This window comes from Lepisosteus platostomus, chromosome 1 (assembly GCF_059453375.1).
Source record: "Lepisosteus platostomus isolate fLepPlt1 chromosome 1, fLepPlt1.hap1, whole genome shotgun sequence".
NCBI lineage: Eukaryota > Metazoa > Chordata > Actinopteri > Semionotiformes > Lepisosteidae > Lepisosteus > Lepisosteus platostomus.
In genome coordinates, this window is record NC_142611.1 from 12,230,375 (window position 1) to 12,245,902 (window position 15,528).

Here is a 15,528-nt window from a genome sequence, read left to right on the forward strand (position 1 = left end):
GTGGCTGTGAATCCGTTAGAAAACGCACAGATGGACGTGCTACTGAGGTGGTGAATGTCCTACTTTTGGATCCAGAATTCCACCTGGGTCGTAACAGTAACACGCTTCTTAGTGTTAGGACTATTCTAGTTATATTTGTAATTCTGAGCTAAAGTGTTCTGAAAAATCCAGGTTTATTCTTTTGTAGGGCAGGTTTTGTTTCTAATTCTAAATATATTTGTTTCTGAAATCTATGGCTCCTGTTAAGTTCTACTTAAATGAGCTTTAATTCTACTTGTTGATAAATGTCAGATCAAATGTCCAGTACTTAGGGTTTGCTAGTAGATAGTTGTCTACTCAGTGAGGCGAGACATAATAGTTAATTAGCACTGTGGAATTGCAATCTTATAGTTATCTGCCAAACACAAAGTAAGGATGCTCTCTGCTTTAACAATAATAAGACCAAAAATTCTGGGGTTATGTTAACACACACAGCACCTACAGTGCTGGTGCCTGTATTTGGAATACTTAGTTTAGTGGAAGTTTATATTGTGATTGAGCTTTTTATGTGTGAGCTTCTCTGTAAAATTTGCTGGATTTGTTCAGATATTATGTAGGAAGAATTTCAGTAGTTCTTAGGTCTGTGTGCTTGCGGTATGTACCGCTCTCACAGGGTCCAGCATGTTGGAGTCTATAGAATGTGCCATATCAGTACATTAACCCCCGGGCCTTCCTGCCTTTGTTCCTCTGCAGCCACTACAAAGGATAGAGAACGAGGTGGAGCTCCTGGGTGACCACCTGTCAGTGGGGGGAGGGTTCAACTACCCTCATTCTTCACACCCCACCAGCCTGCCCCCTTCCACACCGCTCCAGTTCCTATCCCACGACCCCCTGCATCAAGAGCTGTTCGGAGTTGTAAGTTCCCACTCGGCTTAAGTTCACAAAGCTCTGTAGATTTGCCTCAGGGTACTGTTTATACGCAACCAAGACGTAGAGTCATGCTGGAAATGTGCTGAGACGACAGAACGTGGAACAAAGAACTGCAGAAAGATGAAAAAAAATACCCACATAGTGAGAAAATGGGGGAAAACGAAAATGATTGGTCAAAGAAGAGTTTGAGTTCTGTTGTTTGGTCCGATTGGTGCCATATTACTGGCTCATGCAGAAGACTAAAAATGGAAGATTTTCACATTTTGTATTTAAGTGCTGTTTACTGTTACTTGGATGTTTACTCCTTGTTTGCTGTTCATTTTTTAAAATTTAGAATCAGGAATTTATTATGCAACCATGCATTGCAGATTCACCCACCAGATGTTTTTTTGTGACTGGGGGTCTGGCATTAAACTGCCATCAATGAGACCTGTAGGGGTGCTGTTACACAGAGCCGTTTGTCTTTTGACTAATAGTGAGCTCCATAGCGGCACATAGGAGAGCTCGGTCCTATTGGAGGAGTGGCTCGTCTCTCGCTGAGGTCACTGCAGACCTGTGGGTACCCACTAAGCTGAGAGAGCCCTTGCTTGACTAAAACTGTTTGGATACAAGCAAAACCTGGATTTCGCAGTCTGCTGGTGACAATACCCAGCCTCAAGCTAGGAAACTATGACCCCTAGAGCTCAACCTACATAACCATCCTTTACAGGAGGAGCCACTTGGATCCCTTGATACTGTTGTTTTGATTATGGATTAACAACCATGGAGCCGTTTCTATGGCATGCAAGTTTCAATATCATGAAAGTCTGAGAAATGTATTACAGATACAGCAAACCCCTCCTGCACAATCAGGTTGTTTTGGATTACGGTCCTGTGTAATTGTCCACTCCCCAAATCTAAACATAAGTATGATACCTTGTCTGTAAAGGCAAAAGCAATTAAAAAAATGTCTACACTGAATGAACTACGCTCATTAAGAGCCAGTATAAATACCGTGCTGTATAACCTCATGATGTCAAGATGCTTCAGTGTTAGGAGAGTGGGTGACAGGGTTTGTCTCGTGTCTCGCCAACAGCCTTATCCACATTTCATGCCTCGACGCATCACTGGGCGCAGATATCGATCCCAGCAGCCTTTGCCCCCTCCACCTTATCACCCCAGCTTCCTGCCATACTTCCTGTAAGTAAAGCAAAATTGTGAACATCTGGTAGTTAATAATAAGTGATTTTTTTTCAGTGTTGTTAAATTTATATTTATCTGTACCCATCAAAAGATGCTCATCAAAAGGTGATACAATTCTAATTAAACACACTCTACATAAATATTGTAAAAAAATGTATATTTATATATAAAACAGTGAAAACATAAATATGTAGGTACAATTTTCCCTTTTAATGTCATTTATAAACTCTTCATTATCTTTATTGTTTGAGGTACTAGAGCCTTTTAAGCTTAATTTTCTAGAACAATCAGTGGCACGGACAGCACGGGCCAAATGTTTCATTACTGTGTTCCTGAAGTGTTAAGTCTGACATTTTAGGATTGGTTTGTTGTTTTCGTAACATCACACCTGCACATGCAGGAATGAAAATGAAAACTGCGTTTCCTGTTATCACGTATACTACTTTCCGAGTTTCCAGCATTTTACCACAGTGTCTTCAACACAGCACTGTCTTGACAAGAGTAACTTTAAACGTGTGCTAGTTTTGTAGCAAGAGGACATTTTTGCCAGCCATGTTCCAGATCAGAGCACTGCTCTTGCTGTTGTGCTGCTTCTGCAGTCTCAACAAAAAAGGTTGGCAGGTCGTTTCTGGTGCTTGTCAGTTATGTAATAGGGGTATGTGAAGTAAATGTTTAAAAATAATCTTTGGAAATATTTAGGAAATTCCTATGGTACAGTATATTTAGGAAATAAGAATGTTATTTAAAAGAACAGCCAAACAAATCAGTCTCAGATTGAAGGATCAAGATTCTATAAACAGTTTGTTACAGGCGTGTCTCTGACATAAAATTAGGTTGCTTTTGCTTACACATCACAAAATAATGCATGGCCCAGCGTATAACCATCCATTCTTTATTAAACTCCATTTCCTTCCCCCTCAAATACTATTTTTAAAAATTGCCTTAACCCTGAAAACCGCCCGAATGAAATACGAGTTAAATACGGATGAATGCATTAAGTATTCAGTAGCCCTAATTTACCCTAAAAATCAAATACTAATTCCTAAAGATTTAAAAGGAAAATGAAAAGGTATCAATCGTGACGCCGTGTGTTTTTGTTGATAGTTTGCTCAAGACACCTGGAGGTACTGAACTGTTATTTTATGACAGGCTTAGTGGGTTTTTGGTTACAGTCGCAGAGCAGCTTCAGCAAGCAAAATCTGGCTTGCAGTGAAGGTGCATGGATGACTAAGCTGTTTCTCCGAGTCTTTCTGCCTTATGTCAGCTATCTTTATGGTAAAATGAAGTATTGGGCTTCATGGTTAGCTAAACCTTACCACGCAACACGATAAAAAAAAAAAGATTTTCACGAACCTTTTAATTTGACAGGCAGGGACGTTCACACTTCCAGTAAGCCTCCCAATAGTGGGGTTGCCGCCCAGCATCTGACAGCTTGCAGTCACGTGACCTGTGACAACACGAGCCAAAGGCCGTGACTTTGACAACTTGCGATTGAAACTGTGAATTGTTTGTCCCCTTGTCCTCCCTTCCCTCTTCTGTTTCAGCTCAATGCTTCCAGTACAGCCCACAGTGGGACCAGCCATTAGTCTAGAGCTTGATGTGGATGATGGTGAAGTAGAAAATTATGAGGCAAGGCTTGTTCTCATTACATTCTGTTCTGTTTTTCTCGATTACAATATGCTTGCGTGGACAAGTGTTTTTCCCTAGTGCTGTCGGTGCTTTTAAAAGCCAGATGAAATCCCTACTAGCAACCATGTGAACAAGATGGCCTCATTTCGTTTGTATCCTTACTTTCGGGTTCTTTGCTTCTGTAGTCGTCTTCTAAGATGAAAATGCGTGAAATTGTTCTACCAAAAACGGTCAAAACTAAGTGCTGAAGCTAGACGAAGATCATTTTTTTAGTTGTCAAGAGGTTGTGGCTGTTGGTCAGTAAGCCCACAGCTTTGCAGCTGTCATAAATGTAAATGTTCTCGTGTGGACTTGCTTTCAAGATTTATTGATGAGATGAATTTCAAATGCATGCATGAGAACAAAAATGTACTGGTTGAAAGCCAGGATTGTAGCTCTTAGGAGTCCCTCCTTTATTAGCATATGAAATAAATTGCCTTAGGCTGCATTTCAATATGTGTGAAGCGTTGCAGCTAACATTAATACTGCATAACATGCAGAAAGTCAGACTTTCAAATGAGCAGAAAACGTTTACTCTCAAAACGGAACAGTTTTTGGTATAATTGTGGAATTATTACAAGCTTCCAGTCACAAAATCTAACTATTATAATAATAACGTAAAACATACAGTAATTTCAAAAACCAAAAAAATACAAACTTAATTCTCAAGTTGTAGTATGTAATGGCTCCTGAATGGCCTAGAACGTTCTTCTTCATTGTCATGGTTATAATCAGAAGACGATGAAAGACAACCACTGACCTCATACCAGACACACCAGCCCTTTTCTAACAAAAGACGGAGCAAGGGTGATGGCTTTAGTTTATTTTTTAGACTTTTGAAATGGCATTACAAGCTGTCATTGCTAAAGGTTGTGGCAACTGGAAAAGGTTAGGGTTGGCGTTCGACACGGTGGTCTCCCCAACACGTTTGGAAGGGGGCGATTTTCCCACAGGCTTTGTAACGATGGCTCTCGTCCTGTGTCACTCCAGGCCTTGCTGAACCTGGCGGAGCGTCTTGGAGAAGCCAAACCCCGAGGCTTGATGAAAGCCGATATTGAACAGCTTCCATCTTATCGGTTCAACCCCAACAACCACCAGTCCGAGCAGACCTTGTGAGTACTGAAGCACTGTAAAGACGTGCTGTTCAGCTCATCTGACACCAGATAATCAGTTGGTTTATTTGTTTTTGTATAGCCTGTCTCTTTCTTTGTAGATTTTTCCCAGGAAACCAGAGAAGGGTGCTTTATGATGCAAACTAGGGCAACTTTAAAGAATGCAGGGCAAAAGAGATGGCCGAATCTTTCGGGATCTCCTTATTTACCTTTGCTGTCTGTCACTGAGATTAATATTGCCGTTCTTTATGAGAGTTGTTCAGGTGTGTTAGCACTGTCATATAAAGAGACTCAGGCCTAGAAAGGAACTTAGTGCAGTTTCTCAGGATTTCACTTGAATCCCCGTGGAAATGTTAATTACTGCTTTTTTAAAGATTGGATACAAAAGCAGAGTGCACTTTGCACTTTCGTTAGCGGCACAGAATAATCATCTTAATAGACAGATGTTCACGGTGTACGTGCTGTGTTCTGTTTCAGGTGTGTTGTCTGTATGTGTGACTTTGAGTCCAGACAACTACTTCGAGTCCTACCGTGTAACCACGAATTCCACGCCAAGTGTGTTGACAAATGGCTGAAGGTAAGTTTCCACGGAAACCATGGGAGCCACTTCTTTACGCACAGGATTGTGGGAGTTCGGGAGAAGCCACCCAGCCATTTTGTCAGAGCTGATACCCTGGCTTCTTTCAAGAAACAGCTGGATGAGATCGTGGAATCAGTTAACTTCCAACTACCAAACAGGCTTTCCTTATTTGTAACTGTTCTTCTGTATCTTAATTCAAATATTGTTTTGAGTAGAGTAGTATCTGAAAGAATGTTTTTTTTTTTTAATGAAATGGAGAACATGCACAGCCTGTTAATGAATTTGTGATCTGTGGTTGATCCACAGTGCGCACTCTGGTTCAGTCCCAGAATAGGTCAAGCGTTGAACTGAAAATAAAAAAAGCAGCTACTGTTCGAGAAAACAATGAACTGAGGCATCACTCCTTATCACGTATCGCCTGTTGCTCAGCAGTAACCTCTCCAGGATTTCTTTCTGTCAGAAATGCAACAGAAGTCACAGGCTTTTATTTCAGTTGTCCATATTTGAGTTAAAGGTAAGGAAAAAGTTTTGAAATGGCAATGTATGTTTTTTATTGGAGCATTGAGATTGCTAAAACTGAACACTTTTTTATGGGTAAAAGAAGTTAAACATTAGGAACAATAGCAAAGAAAATTCAAAAAAACTTGGTGGAAGCACTATTGGCAGCAATTATAGATGTGAGCCTTTTTGGATAAATCTCTATCAACTTTGCAAACTGGACCTGTGCACTTTTCTCCCATTCTTCTTTTCTAGCTTGCTCAAGCTCTGTCGTATTGTTTTGGAAAGGTATGGATACTCAAGCTATGTGTATAATAGAATTTAGTGTCGCAGATCCTCTGGGTTAGTCTTTTTTGCCAATGATCAAGAACATCCAGAATCCTCCAAATGCAGTAAGTTTAGATGATGGCAACAGCAGTAGAGAAGAATAGATAGCTCTTGCAATTTGAATCTGTCTTCTGCCTGTGCATTGTTTTTTCCGCTAAAAATACAGAACGGCCGTGTATGAAGTGCAGTATTATCAGGGTACATAGGATCTGCAGCAGATGAGCTTACATAAGCTCGTAATTTGGTATTTTTAAATCAACCCGGCTTGATCACCACTGCCACTGCTGATAGGAGGAGAGGTGTGGCTCTTGTTGGCCGGACTGTCAGATCCCATGGGCCTCTGAGAGTCCTGACTCAACCAGCTGGAACACACCCTGGTGTCACTCAGTCCACTTGGTGCTTTGTGCTCCTGCCGGGCTATCACTGTTGCCTTTGGATAAGGACATAAGCTCCAGCTTGACCTTTTTTTATAGACTGTTTATAGTCACGGGTGCATCAGTGGGTCAGCCTGTAACGGGCACAGGGAGCATTGTGGGAGCGATATTCAGGTTAGCTGTAGGAGGTTTCCAAACACACAAGAAGGAGGACTGCGGTTTTCGTCACTCGATTTTGCTTCGACCCGATTTCCTCCCTAATCTTGAGCCCCGCAGCAGGATGTTTCGCAAGGAAGCAGCAGGACAGAGGTTGGCGTTGCGGTCCCCAGGCGAGTAGCTACCGGGCACGTCCAGTGCCCCCAGGACGGTTTCCTGCCGCCCAGCGGACTGATTCCAGTCTTCTCTCTCTCTCCCTCTCTCTTCCAGGCGAACCGCACCTGCCCTATCTGCCGGGCCGACGCCTCCGAGGTTCACCGGGATTCGGAATGACCGGAGCAATGGCACGGCTCCCGTTCGGATCTCCCCGTTCAAATGTATATACAGACTCTTTTACATTGCCTCCATCCCCCTACTCCGTATTTTCGTTTTTATTTTATTTTTCATTTTCTGGCTTCCAGTTCTCCCTTTTTACACAAGGGTCAGTGAACCTTCCTTTGCACTGTGTGACTTTGAGTTATATATCTTATATATATATACTAGTCTTCAGAATTACAAATTGCGGGATTGTTATACTAACTGTGTGATTGAAACTCCAAAGATTATTTTTGTTTCTTTCCTGTTGCATCTTTTTTTTTACGTTAATTTGTTTTTTTTTTGATTTGTGTGCACTAACATTCCCTGGTTTTCGTGTGAGCATTCCGAGTTTTGAGCGTTGCTGTAAAAGATTACAATGGAGGTGGTCTTTGAGCATGTGCTTTTTATATATGGAAAAAAAAATGTTTAAAAAAATAATAAAAATGTCTATATATTAAGAAGGAACAAAACTGGGAGCTTGAAACAATACAGCGATGTATACTATGGAATGAGAAAACTGTGAGTGGAGTGCGTATGTGTAAATGCGAGTGATATGCGTCTGTGAGTAACTGCCTCACATTCCTTTGTGTTTCTTTCTGGGCTGGCGGGATGGTGAGAGACAAGGTGTCTCGGCGTGCGTTAAGAAGTGTGTGTGTGCGCGACCATGCTTTATTAAGGAGCAACGCATAATCCTGTGATATTTATACAGTACTAGTACAGTACACTGGTCTTTATCTTGTTTTGTTCCGTTTCTCTCAAATGTTTTGCACACCGAATGCTAATGGCGAAGGCATGGAATTAAAAAGTGAATTTTTAGCCTCATCGGGAAACTTTCTATTGCAAATGCATGATGTTTTTATCTTCGCCGTTATATCACAACTTTTGTTGGAGAAAAAAACAATTGCTCAAGGAATGTAAAGAGCATTTTTTCTTTTTTTCCCCCCCTCCATACAAAGTTTGCTCTCCAGCTGAACGGATGTCTTAAAACTTCCCTTTGCAACACAGTGCATTCTGGGATTGCTCAGACCGTGTTTGGTTTCAAGGGCTCAAACTCTCAATGACCAGTGCTGAAGAAATCAGGGTGTTGGGAAGGCACCACTATCCGCAATGTGACTTATTGTATGTCTGTGATTTTATAAACTTCTTTTTTGCTGTTTTGGCTGTCTCTTCTTACCCATGAGGTTCTTTTGGCACAGGCCTCAGATCTTTTTTTAGGCTTAGGCGTCCACATCGCGTGTAAAATCGGAACCTTGTCCCAGTAAAACACTAGGAGGAATCAATAGGTTTGGTTTCTCAAACATATAATTCCAGCCAATGCATGCGAATCACTGAGGGCTGTTATTGCCCTATCCCATATGCCAAAGCCGGAGTCTTATCACAAGATGATTGTCACGTTTATAGTGAATCAGTTTGTTTGCAACCAGCTGCATTATGTGATGAGCAGTGAGGTACTTGAACACAGATTCTCCAGAATTCTGTAGCGCCTGCATTTTCACATCTCCATTAAAGATGATATTGTCAAGGACCATTTTTCAATGACAGAAGGGCTAAAATATATATACTGTATATAGAAAAGTAGCAAATCATTTTTCTTTGAATAACACAACTGATGTCTTTTGTGCGTCATTATTTGACATTGAAGTGCAGAATTCTGGAGAGGCTGCACAGAGGTTGGAAAAATGTTTGGGTATTGTAAACAATATGGAATATTTACCCTGGGGTAACCTAGTAATGTAATGTGCTATTAAGGGCTACCCACTGTGATTTAGTATGAAGACCTGTACTACTTATGGCATATGGACTAAAGTAGGAACATTTAAGTACAGTACCTACAAAACCTTTCTTAGAAATTAGTGTTAAAGAGCTCTGGTCAGAGTTCACTTTTAGATTGGTGATGGGATGGTCTTATCAGTTTTTTTTGTCTGTAACTGTGTATGTAATTATTTTACCATCATGTCGATTGAATACAAATGTTAATGCAAATATATTTAATTATTGCTAATTGATCACTTGGGTCACTTTTTCCAACTAGGGTGGGTTTTCTTTATGCTAACTTGCATTCAGTGTTTGAAGTCTCTAAAATATCACAGCTTGGAATTGGTTTCTAATGACCCGAGCAGAACAGGTAAATTGTTCAGGGTGTCGAGGGTTCAGTTTGACTTTGTTCTCGACTTCTAAAAACCTGGAAAACACCCTGAGATCTGACTCTTGTGTCCCACAAGGTGGTGAACCCACGATCATCTCCTTAAGTCACTTCATTGGAGTGTTGGGGTGTATCAGTATGTATGTTCACATTGGCTTAGTCAACAAATGTTCTTCACAGTATTTTAACCGCGGCATATTCATGTGTGAGTACACACAGAGCCACAAGTGCATATATGATAGAATTAAAAGAGGAAGCTTAAATTGCATATTAGCATAATCTCTTTCATGGTATTATGTTTTCAAATACAAACACGACTACATTCAGGTATATTGACATTAAAAGAGGCAGAAAGTACAATAGCATTGTTTCAGGAAGGGAAAACAAGTTTGGTGTTTATCAAAGAAGGGTCTGCAAATGTCTTAATCACATTTTTACAACAGACCTGTCGGCCTGTTTTTGCAGTTATGTTTTTGAAACGTCTGTCTTAATTTTTGTGCGGAACAGAAGATTCCGACCTCCTTACCTGAAGGCGTAGATAAGTGCAAGGTGGAAACACGGAGTTAAAACCAAGCTTCTTTATTAGCTTCCCCTTATTTTGCAGGCCAGAGGGATTCTTTCCCCTATTTGGAATCTAGGTTCTATGTTTTTTTTTTCCCCAAGAATGATCAGAAGACCTATAAGCAGTGGAAACAATGACGGTACAAGCCGGAAGGGCAGAGGTCTTGTACCAGAGACGCACATACTACTTGGTGCATATTTACACCTGCTTGTTGTTCTTGGCAAGGTCACTCTCTCCCAGCCCTGGTATTGGCTTATGTGGACAGGCTCCAATTTTGGCGACAGAAGTGACACTGCTGACTCCTGCTGAAATGCCTCAGCTCCCACACATTTGTGCTTTTCCTGGCTATGCCTCATTTTTTGGTTCCCCCATAGGATCATTTCTAAATGCCTCGTTTTTTTTAGTTAAAATGCCTTTGTGGCGCTTTCAAGCCAGCTGGCATAAACCTCGTCCATAACCTTTGGCAGAAGTTCTTTTAAATGATTTAGCTTGTGTTGAGATTAAGAACAAACCAGTTCCAGTGGTATTTTGCCCCCCAAAAAACATCATGTTCAGTATCACTGTTCCCTTTTGGTATTTCCCTTCATTTAGTTGTCTTCTCTGCACACAGTATGGAAGGTTGTGGGCTCAGATCCCAGGTGAGACATTGATTTTGTGCCTTTGAGCAAGGTTCTTCACCAGACGTACTCTAGCAAGTTACCCAGCAGCGTAAATGGGTGCAGATGTTTACAAAAGCATCAGCAAAAGGTATTGGTAGTATTAGAGATCAGCTGGTTTTCTGACACTTGTCATTTGAAACCAGTGTTGTTGTGTTTGCAAATTAAACCTGAACTGCATAATACTTTTCTGAATCTCTACGAAAGGTTTATGAGCTGAGCATTAATTACATTTAAGTGACTCTCCTGCCCTGAAAAAGAACCATTACCAAAACCAGGTATGAGGATTAGTGTTTCCATCTGATGACTGTTTTTTTTTTGCTCAGTAATGTCGTGTGTTTGAACCGCCATTGAATTGAGAGAGTAGGACAGAATGTATCATCACTCACGAAATGAAAAGCTTGTGTGTCATGAGACTGTGCAGGAGAGCCCTTCTTCAGTTTCCTTTCAGTGGCAGTGTGATCATCGTGTGAAGATGAAAATTTACTACACCCTTTGCTTCAAGTTGTCCCAATACCTGGTTAACCTTCAGGCAAACCCCGGAAAAAAAAAAGTCTGTCAGAGTGGAGAACAGATCAAAAACCACTCAAAACAGGAGTCCCTGATCCACTGGCAGTTACTGAAATGGTGCTTGTGTCGTGACTGCCACTAATTTTTTGAGTCTGTAAAATTGCTAATAATTGAAGCTGTGTGACACTTCTGGCATCTAAGGACTGGGACAGCCAAGGGAATACTTTACAGTGGGCTGTGCAAGACAGTGGTGTAGGAGTGATGTCTTCTGGCTCAAATTATAACCAAAACATTAGAGGCCTTTTAACAGTTATGTATAATCTTACCTTTTATGTCCTCCCAGACAAAACCTTAATCACTAAATTGTACAAGAATTGAATGGGGCAAAATATGTATAATTATTGCCCAGTAAAACAAAGCCTTTCAATAAACACATCCGTTTTCATAATGCTCAGTGTTTCTCGTTCAGAACAGTCAGATATTTTCTTACAGATTAATCACGTTTGTTGAGTCTTTTCTCACCCCTTCAGTGGACCTGATTTGATGGGGGACTTCAACAGTGGTTCCTGAGAAATGTTTTCTCCTGAGTAAAAATAATGTCTGCGATTCCCAGATTGATTGGGTAACGTAATCAGAAATATCCCTATTCTGATTTTCCAGGAGATTTTCTGGCGAGAACAATTCGATGATCACTGACAGTAAATCCTAAGATAATGAACTGCTTGTTATTTTCAAGGTTTAATACGAAATAATGTGGGGTGTGAAAGTGATTGGCAGACAGGTTACCATGAAGAACATTGTTGGGTCTCTTTATCAAACCTGCCAAACTAAGTAAACTTGCTTCCATAGCACAAGTTACACAAGTGTGTTTCAGCAGCTAACTGCAGTGTTGTTCACGGCAGTCAGTTGTGGTTGTGAAGGGGTGATACATATTTTTAACAGAAGGGGTTTAGTCTGTAGTTAGGTTTTGTAATTCTTCAATCCCTGTCCTAAACTGTTTACTTGAAGTAGTATATTACCAACTTATAATATGTGTCTTTCCCAACAATCACCACTTGGTTATCAAGAGGTACCTCCGATGGTTTAAAATCTGTGAATTGGGATTTCTGTGTTCTCTTTTTCGAATTTCACCATTTTGGGATTTTTCAGAACGGGGTAATCAATGAAAGGGAGGCTCTGAAGGCCTGTAAAAGGCTGCCTGACACATGGTATCGACATCTGACTCTTCAGCAGACTGGGCATTCTGGGAGTTTATGGCAGCTCGCTCACAGATCCCTGCTCATTCACTGGGAGTTGAAGGTGTATTTTCCAAGTTGAGCCAAGCAAGCTGCTTTTGGTTGACCCAGGTCTTTTACAATGTATGGTACACCTGTCAAAAATGAAACAAATATATGTCAATATATTTAATGTCAATTTAAAATGATGGTGATTATTGGTCATCATTAGATGAAGCAGAAATGTAGTTCTTGATTTTTTTTGTAAGTCTGTTGCTCAACAGGTCTACTTGGAAGTGTCAGGAGAGCACCAGAGAATGTGAAGAAGGATGGTCAAGGAGTGTTGAGTGCAGTGACCTCAGTACATAGAGACTCAGTGCTAAGAGCAAAGATACTGTGCAGAGAACTCCTTTGAGATCAGAATCATTGGATAATAATGTACAGCTGTAAAGAAGAGATGTTTAATTCAAGCTAAAATTAGCTCCTAGTGTTAATCGTCGTCTTATTTTGCTGACTCTTTACTGCAAGCCTTCAGCCAAAGCAGTCGGTGTGTTACTGGAATAACGCCTGCAACCACAATGATAAGGAGATGGTGAGTAGAGCATAAAATGTTATTGGAGACTTTAGGTGCCATATAAGCAAAGCATCTGTGTTTCAAGGAATATCAACTTGCATAGCCCAGCATTTCCAATTCATCAGGCTCAACTATCTTTAAGAGGACTAATAAGCTGTTGACACTAGCCTTGATAAGCTCTAATCTACTGTAGCATTTATTCATATTGATTTCTAGCCCTGGAGTACTGTTGAAAGGTGGTTGGTGAAAAGAGGATTTGAATACAGCTAGATTAAATATCCTTTCAACAAAGCTGAGCAGTCTGGACTGTAGCTTTCCTGGCTTGTCTGGAATGAGTTTTGAAAGGCCCAACTTCTGTCAGTCGCCTGATAGACTCTCTGTTGCAAGAATAGGCACAGAAAAGAGGCTGGATCTCTTGCTGGAAGTTACAAGCTGTTTTTTTAAGGCTACAAAAGAGTAACAGCATTTAGAAATTACATCTTAGAAAAATTCAAATGTTGCTGTGGTGTTGATTTTCCCTAAGAAGATTTACACAGAAAGTTAACAAATCCTTTGTGTGCATGAATGTTTGGACTTAATCTCAAGTAGTTTCATTTGTACCAGTCAACACCACTGGCCCATGTAACACACAAAGTGCCCTTTGTCCAAGGACACTCATTCTTCACTGAGGCAGGTGTTTTTATTTATATGGGAATACAGGAATTCCCCTTTTTGTCTTTCTTCCAGTATAAATGTATTTAAAGCTTTTATATATATAAAATATATATATAGTTTTTTACCTCTAGTGCATTTTTTCCCTGTCAGTTTTGCAAGGATACCATTTTAAAAGACAATGGTGCTTTGGAGCACTAGATGGCAGTGTAAGAATTTGTAAAGTGAAAATGTGCCCTAAAATAAAATGTGGCAGTGCAGTTACCTATATTGCATGCTGCTTTAAAAAAAAAAAAGACTTGCTGCGTATGAGTTTTTTGACAATCAAGTTAATAGATATATTCATCTGAATTTTATCATGTTATCACATTTAAATGACAGTGTGACTGACAATGGCTTTAAGTGCTGTTGAAACATTGCTTTTAAACTCCAGTAACAGCTAAATGAGATGTTTCTAACCTATTTTGATAAACACATTGACAACTACCTTTTCCATAAATCCTCAGAATGTTCTTAGCATCAATGGCGAAAACCGTATTTAGTAATAAGTTGTATTCTAATGAGAGTGCAGTGGATACTTTGGTTTAAAAAGTAGTTGCCATAATGAACTTGGAGAAGTAAAGAAAACAAAGTAGAAGCTCTTGAACTTTCTCTACCTTTTTGGTAAAAGGGCAATGTTAATTTTTGCCAAGCACCCAAGGCTCCAACTTTGATCCAAATGCCTGCACAGAAATGTATTTCCTTAGTTTTCAAGCAACAAGGATTTAGAATTCCTACTTATTTACATGCATATGTGCAGAAGCACCTGAAATTATTCTTCGGCGATATACTGATAGGGCGGCGGTGATGCAGAGCAGAACTGCAAAGATTTAGCCAAGAAAACTGGGCATTGTACTGTTCTCCTGCCCATACAAATATCACCTAAATCCCAGTTCTTTAACAGTGCATCGGTGCCCCTTTTCCCAATTTTAATGTGGTGCAAGCTACTTGAAATGTTAAAAGCCTACAGTAAATATGGAGTGTGATATCAGATGTGTGATACTGCATAAGCAAAACCTCCTCATTACAAAGAAATGTTTTTTTTTTTCTGTGGAAAGGAAGGGCTAGGGAAGACAAATGGAAACGTAGGAGTTAGAGATGGAAATCGGAGGGGAAGTGTGGCAACATACAAGTGGAGAGAAGCCGGTGTGATTTCTTTTTTCACTACAGTGTGTCCAAGTGGTTTTAAACCCTCCTTCCTATTTCATTTGGAATCATTGGAATTCTTGGATTATGCTGAGAGTAGTCATAGTATTTAATTACCCATCACCCACAGCAAGAATGATATATATATATACACCATATATGCAGCAACTACACACTTTATAGGGTTAAAAAAAGAACAGATTATGAACAGCGGCACTATGTCCAAAGCAAAGTGTAAACCTTCTGATACAGCTTTTTTTTTCCTGCTGTAAACTTTTTGTTTTTCTAGAAAGTTGCTGCTTGCTGAAAGCTTTGTTTCACTTTTGGCAAACATCTGCATCTGCTTCTTTTCTTAAATGCATTTGTCATAATTCTGCAAATCAGATGCTTCTTGATTTACAGTACACACACCTGTTGAAGAGGGGCCCTCAGTGTTATCTTCATGCAAAATTAACAATTATCTTTGGTGTTTCCTCATCAATCTTTAAAAGAAGAGATGACTTGACCTTACAATAGTAACAACCGTTGTGCCCGCATCTGCCTTTCTTCAGTTTGTAGCAGATATTTTCCATCCTGGTCCTTGTAGGCCAGTCTCGTCTCAGTTTTGTTCTGCCTGAATGAGTAAGACTGGAGCTCTGTCGGTTAAATGTCATTGGAACAATACAGATAAAACAGGATACTTCCAAAAACAAAGACAGAGGTGAAGAGTTTAAAGATATGAACAAATATAGAATACATACTGCGAAGGAACAAGTAATAAGTTTATTCCATGCTGAAAAGAGAAGAAGGAAAACACAACGTTTCGGCTGTGGAGCCTTCTTCGGGTGTAAGGGCTTACACCTGAAGAAGGCTCTACAGCCGAAATGTTGT

General features: G+C 40.2%; 1 protein-coding gene across 3 annotated transcripts in view; it reads left to right on the forward strand.

The window, feature by feature from the left end:
- The window catches only part of rnf38 (ring finger protein 38), a 65,258-nt gene extending 56,939 nt beyond the window's left edge, over positions 1-8,319 (forward strand). For all 3 annotated transcript variants that reach the window (XM_088624492.1, XM_088624502.1, XM_088624513.1), the window contains 6 exons: positions 733-894; positions 1,985-2,088; positions 3,636-3,720; positions 4,750-4,871; positions 5,349-5,448; positions 7,077-8,319. In XM_088624492.1, coding sequence (XP_088480618.1) covers positions 733-894; positions 1,985-2,088; positions 3,636-3,720; positions 4,750-4,871; positions 5,349-5,448; positions 7,077-7,139 — 636 coding nt within the window. In that variant the 3' untranslated portion in view covers positions 7,140-8,319. The remainder of the gene's footprint in view (positions 1-732; positions 895-1,984; positions 2,089-3,635; positions 3,721-4,749; positions 4,872-5,348; positions 5,449-7,076) is intronic.
- The last annotated feature ends 7,209 nt before the right edge of the window (positions 8,320-15,528 follow it).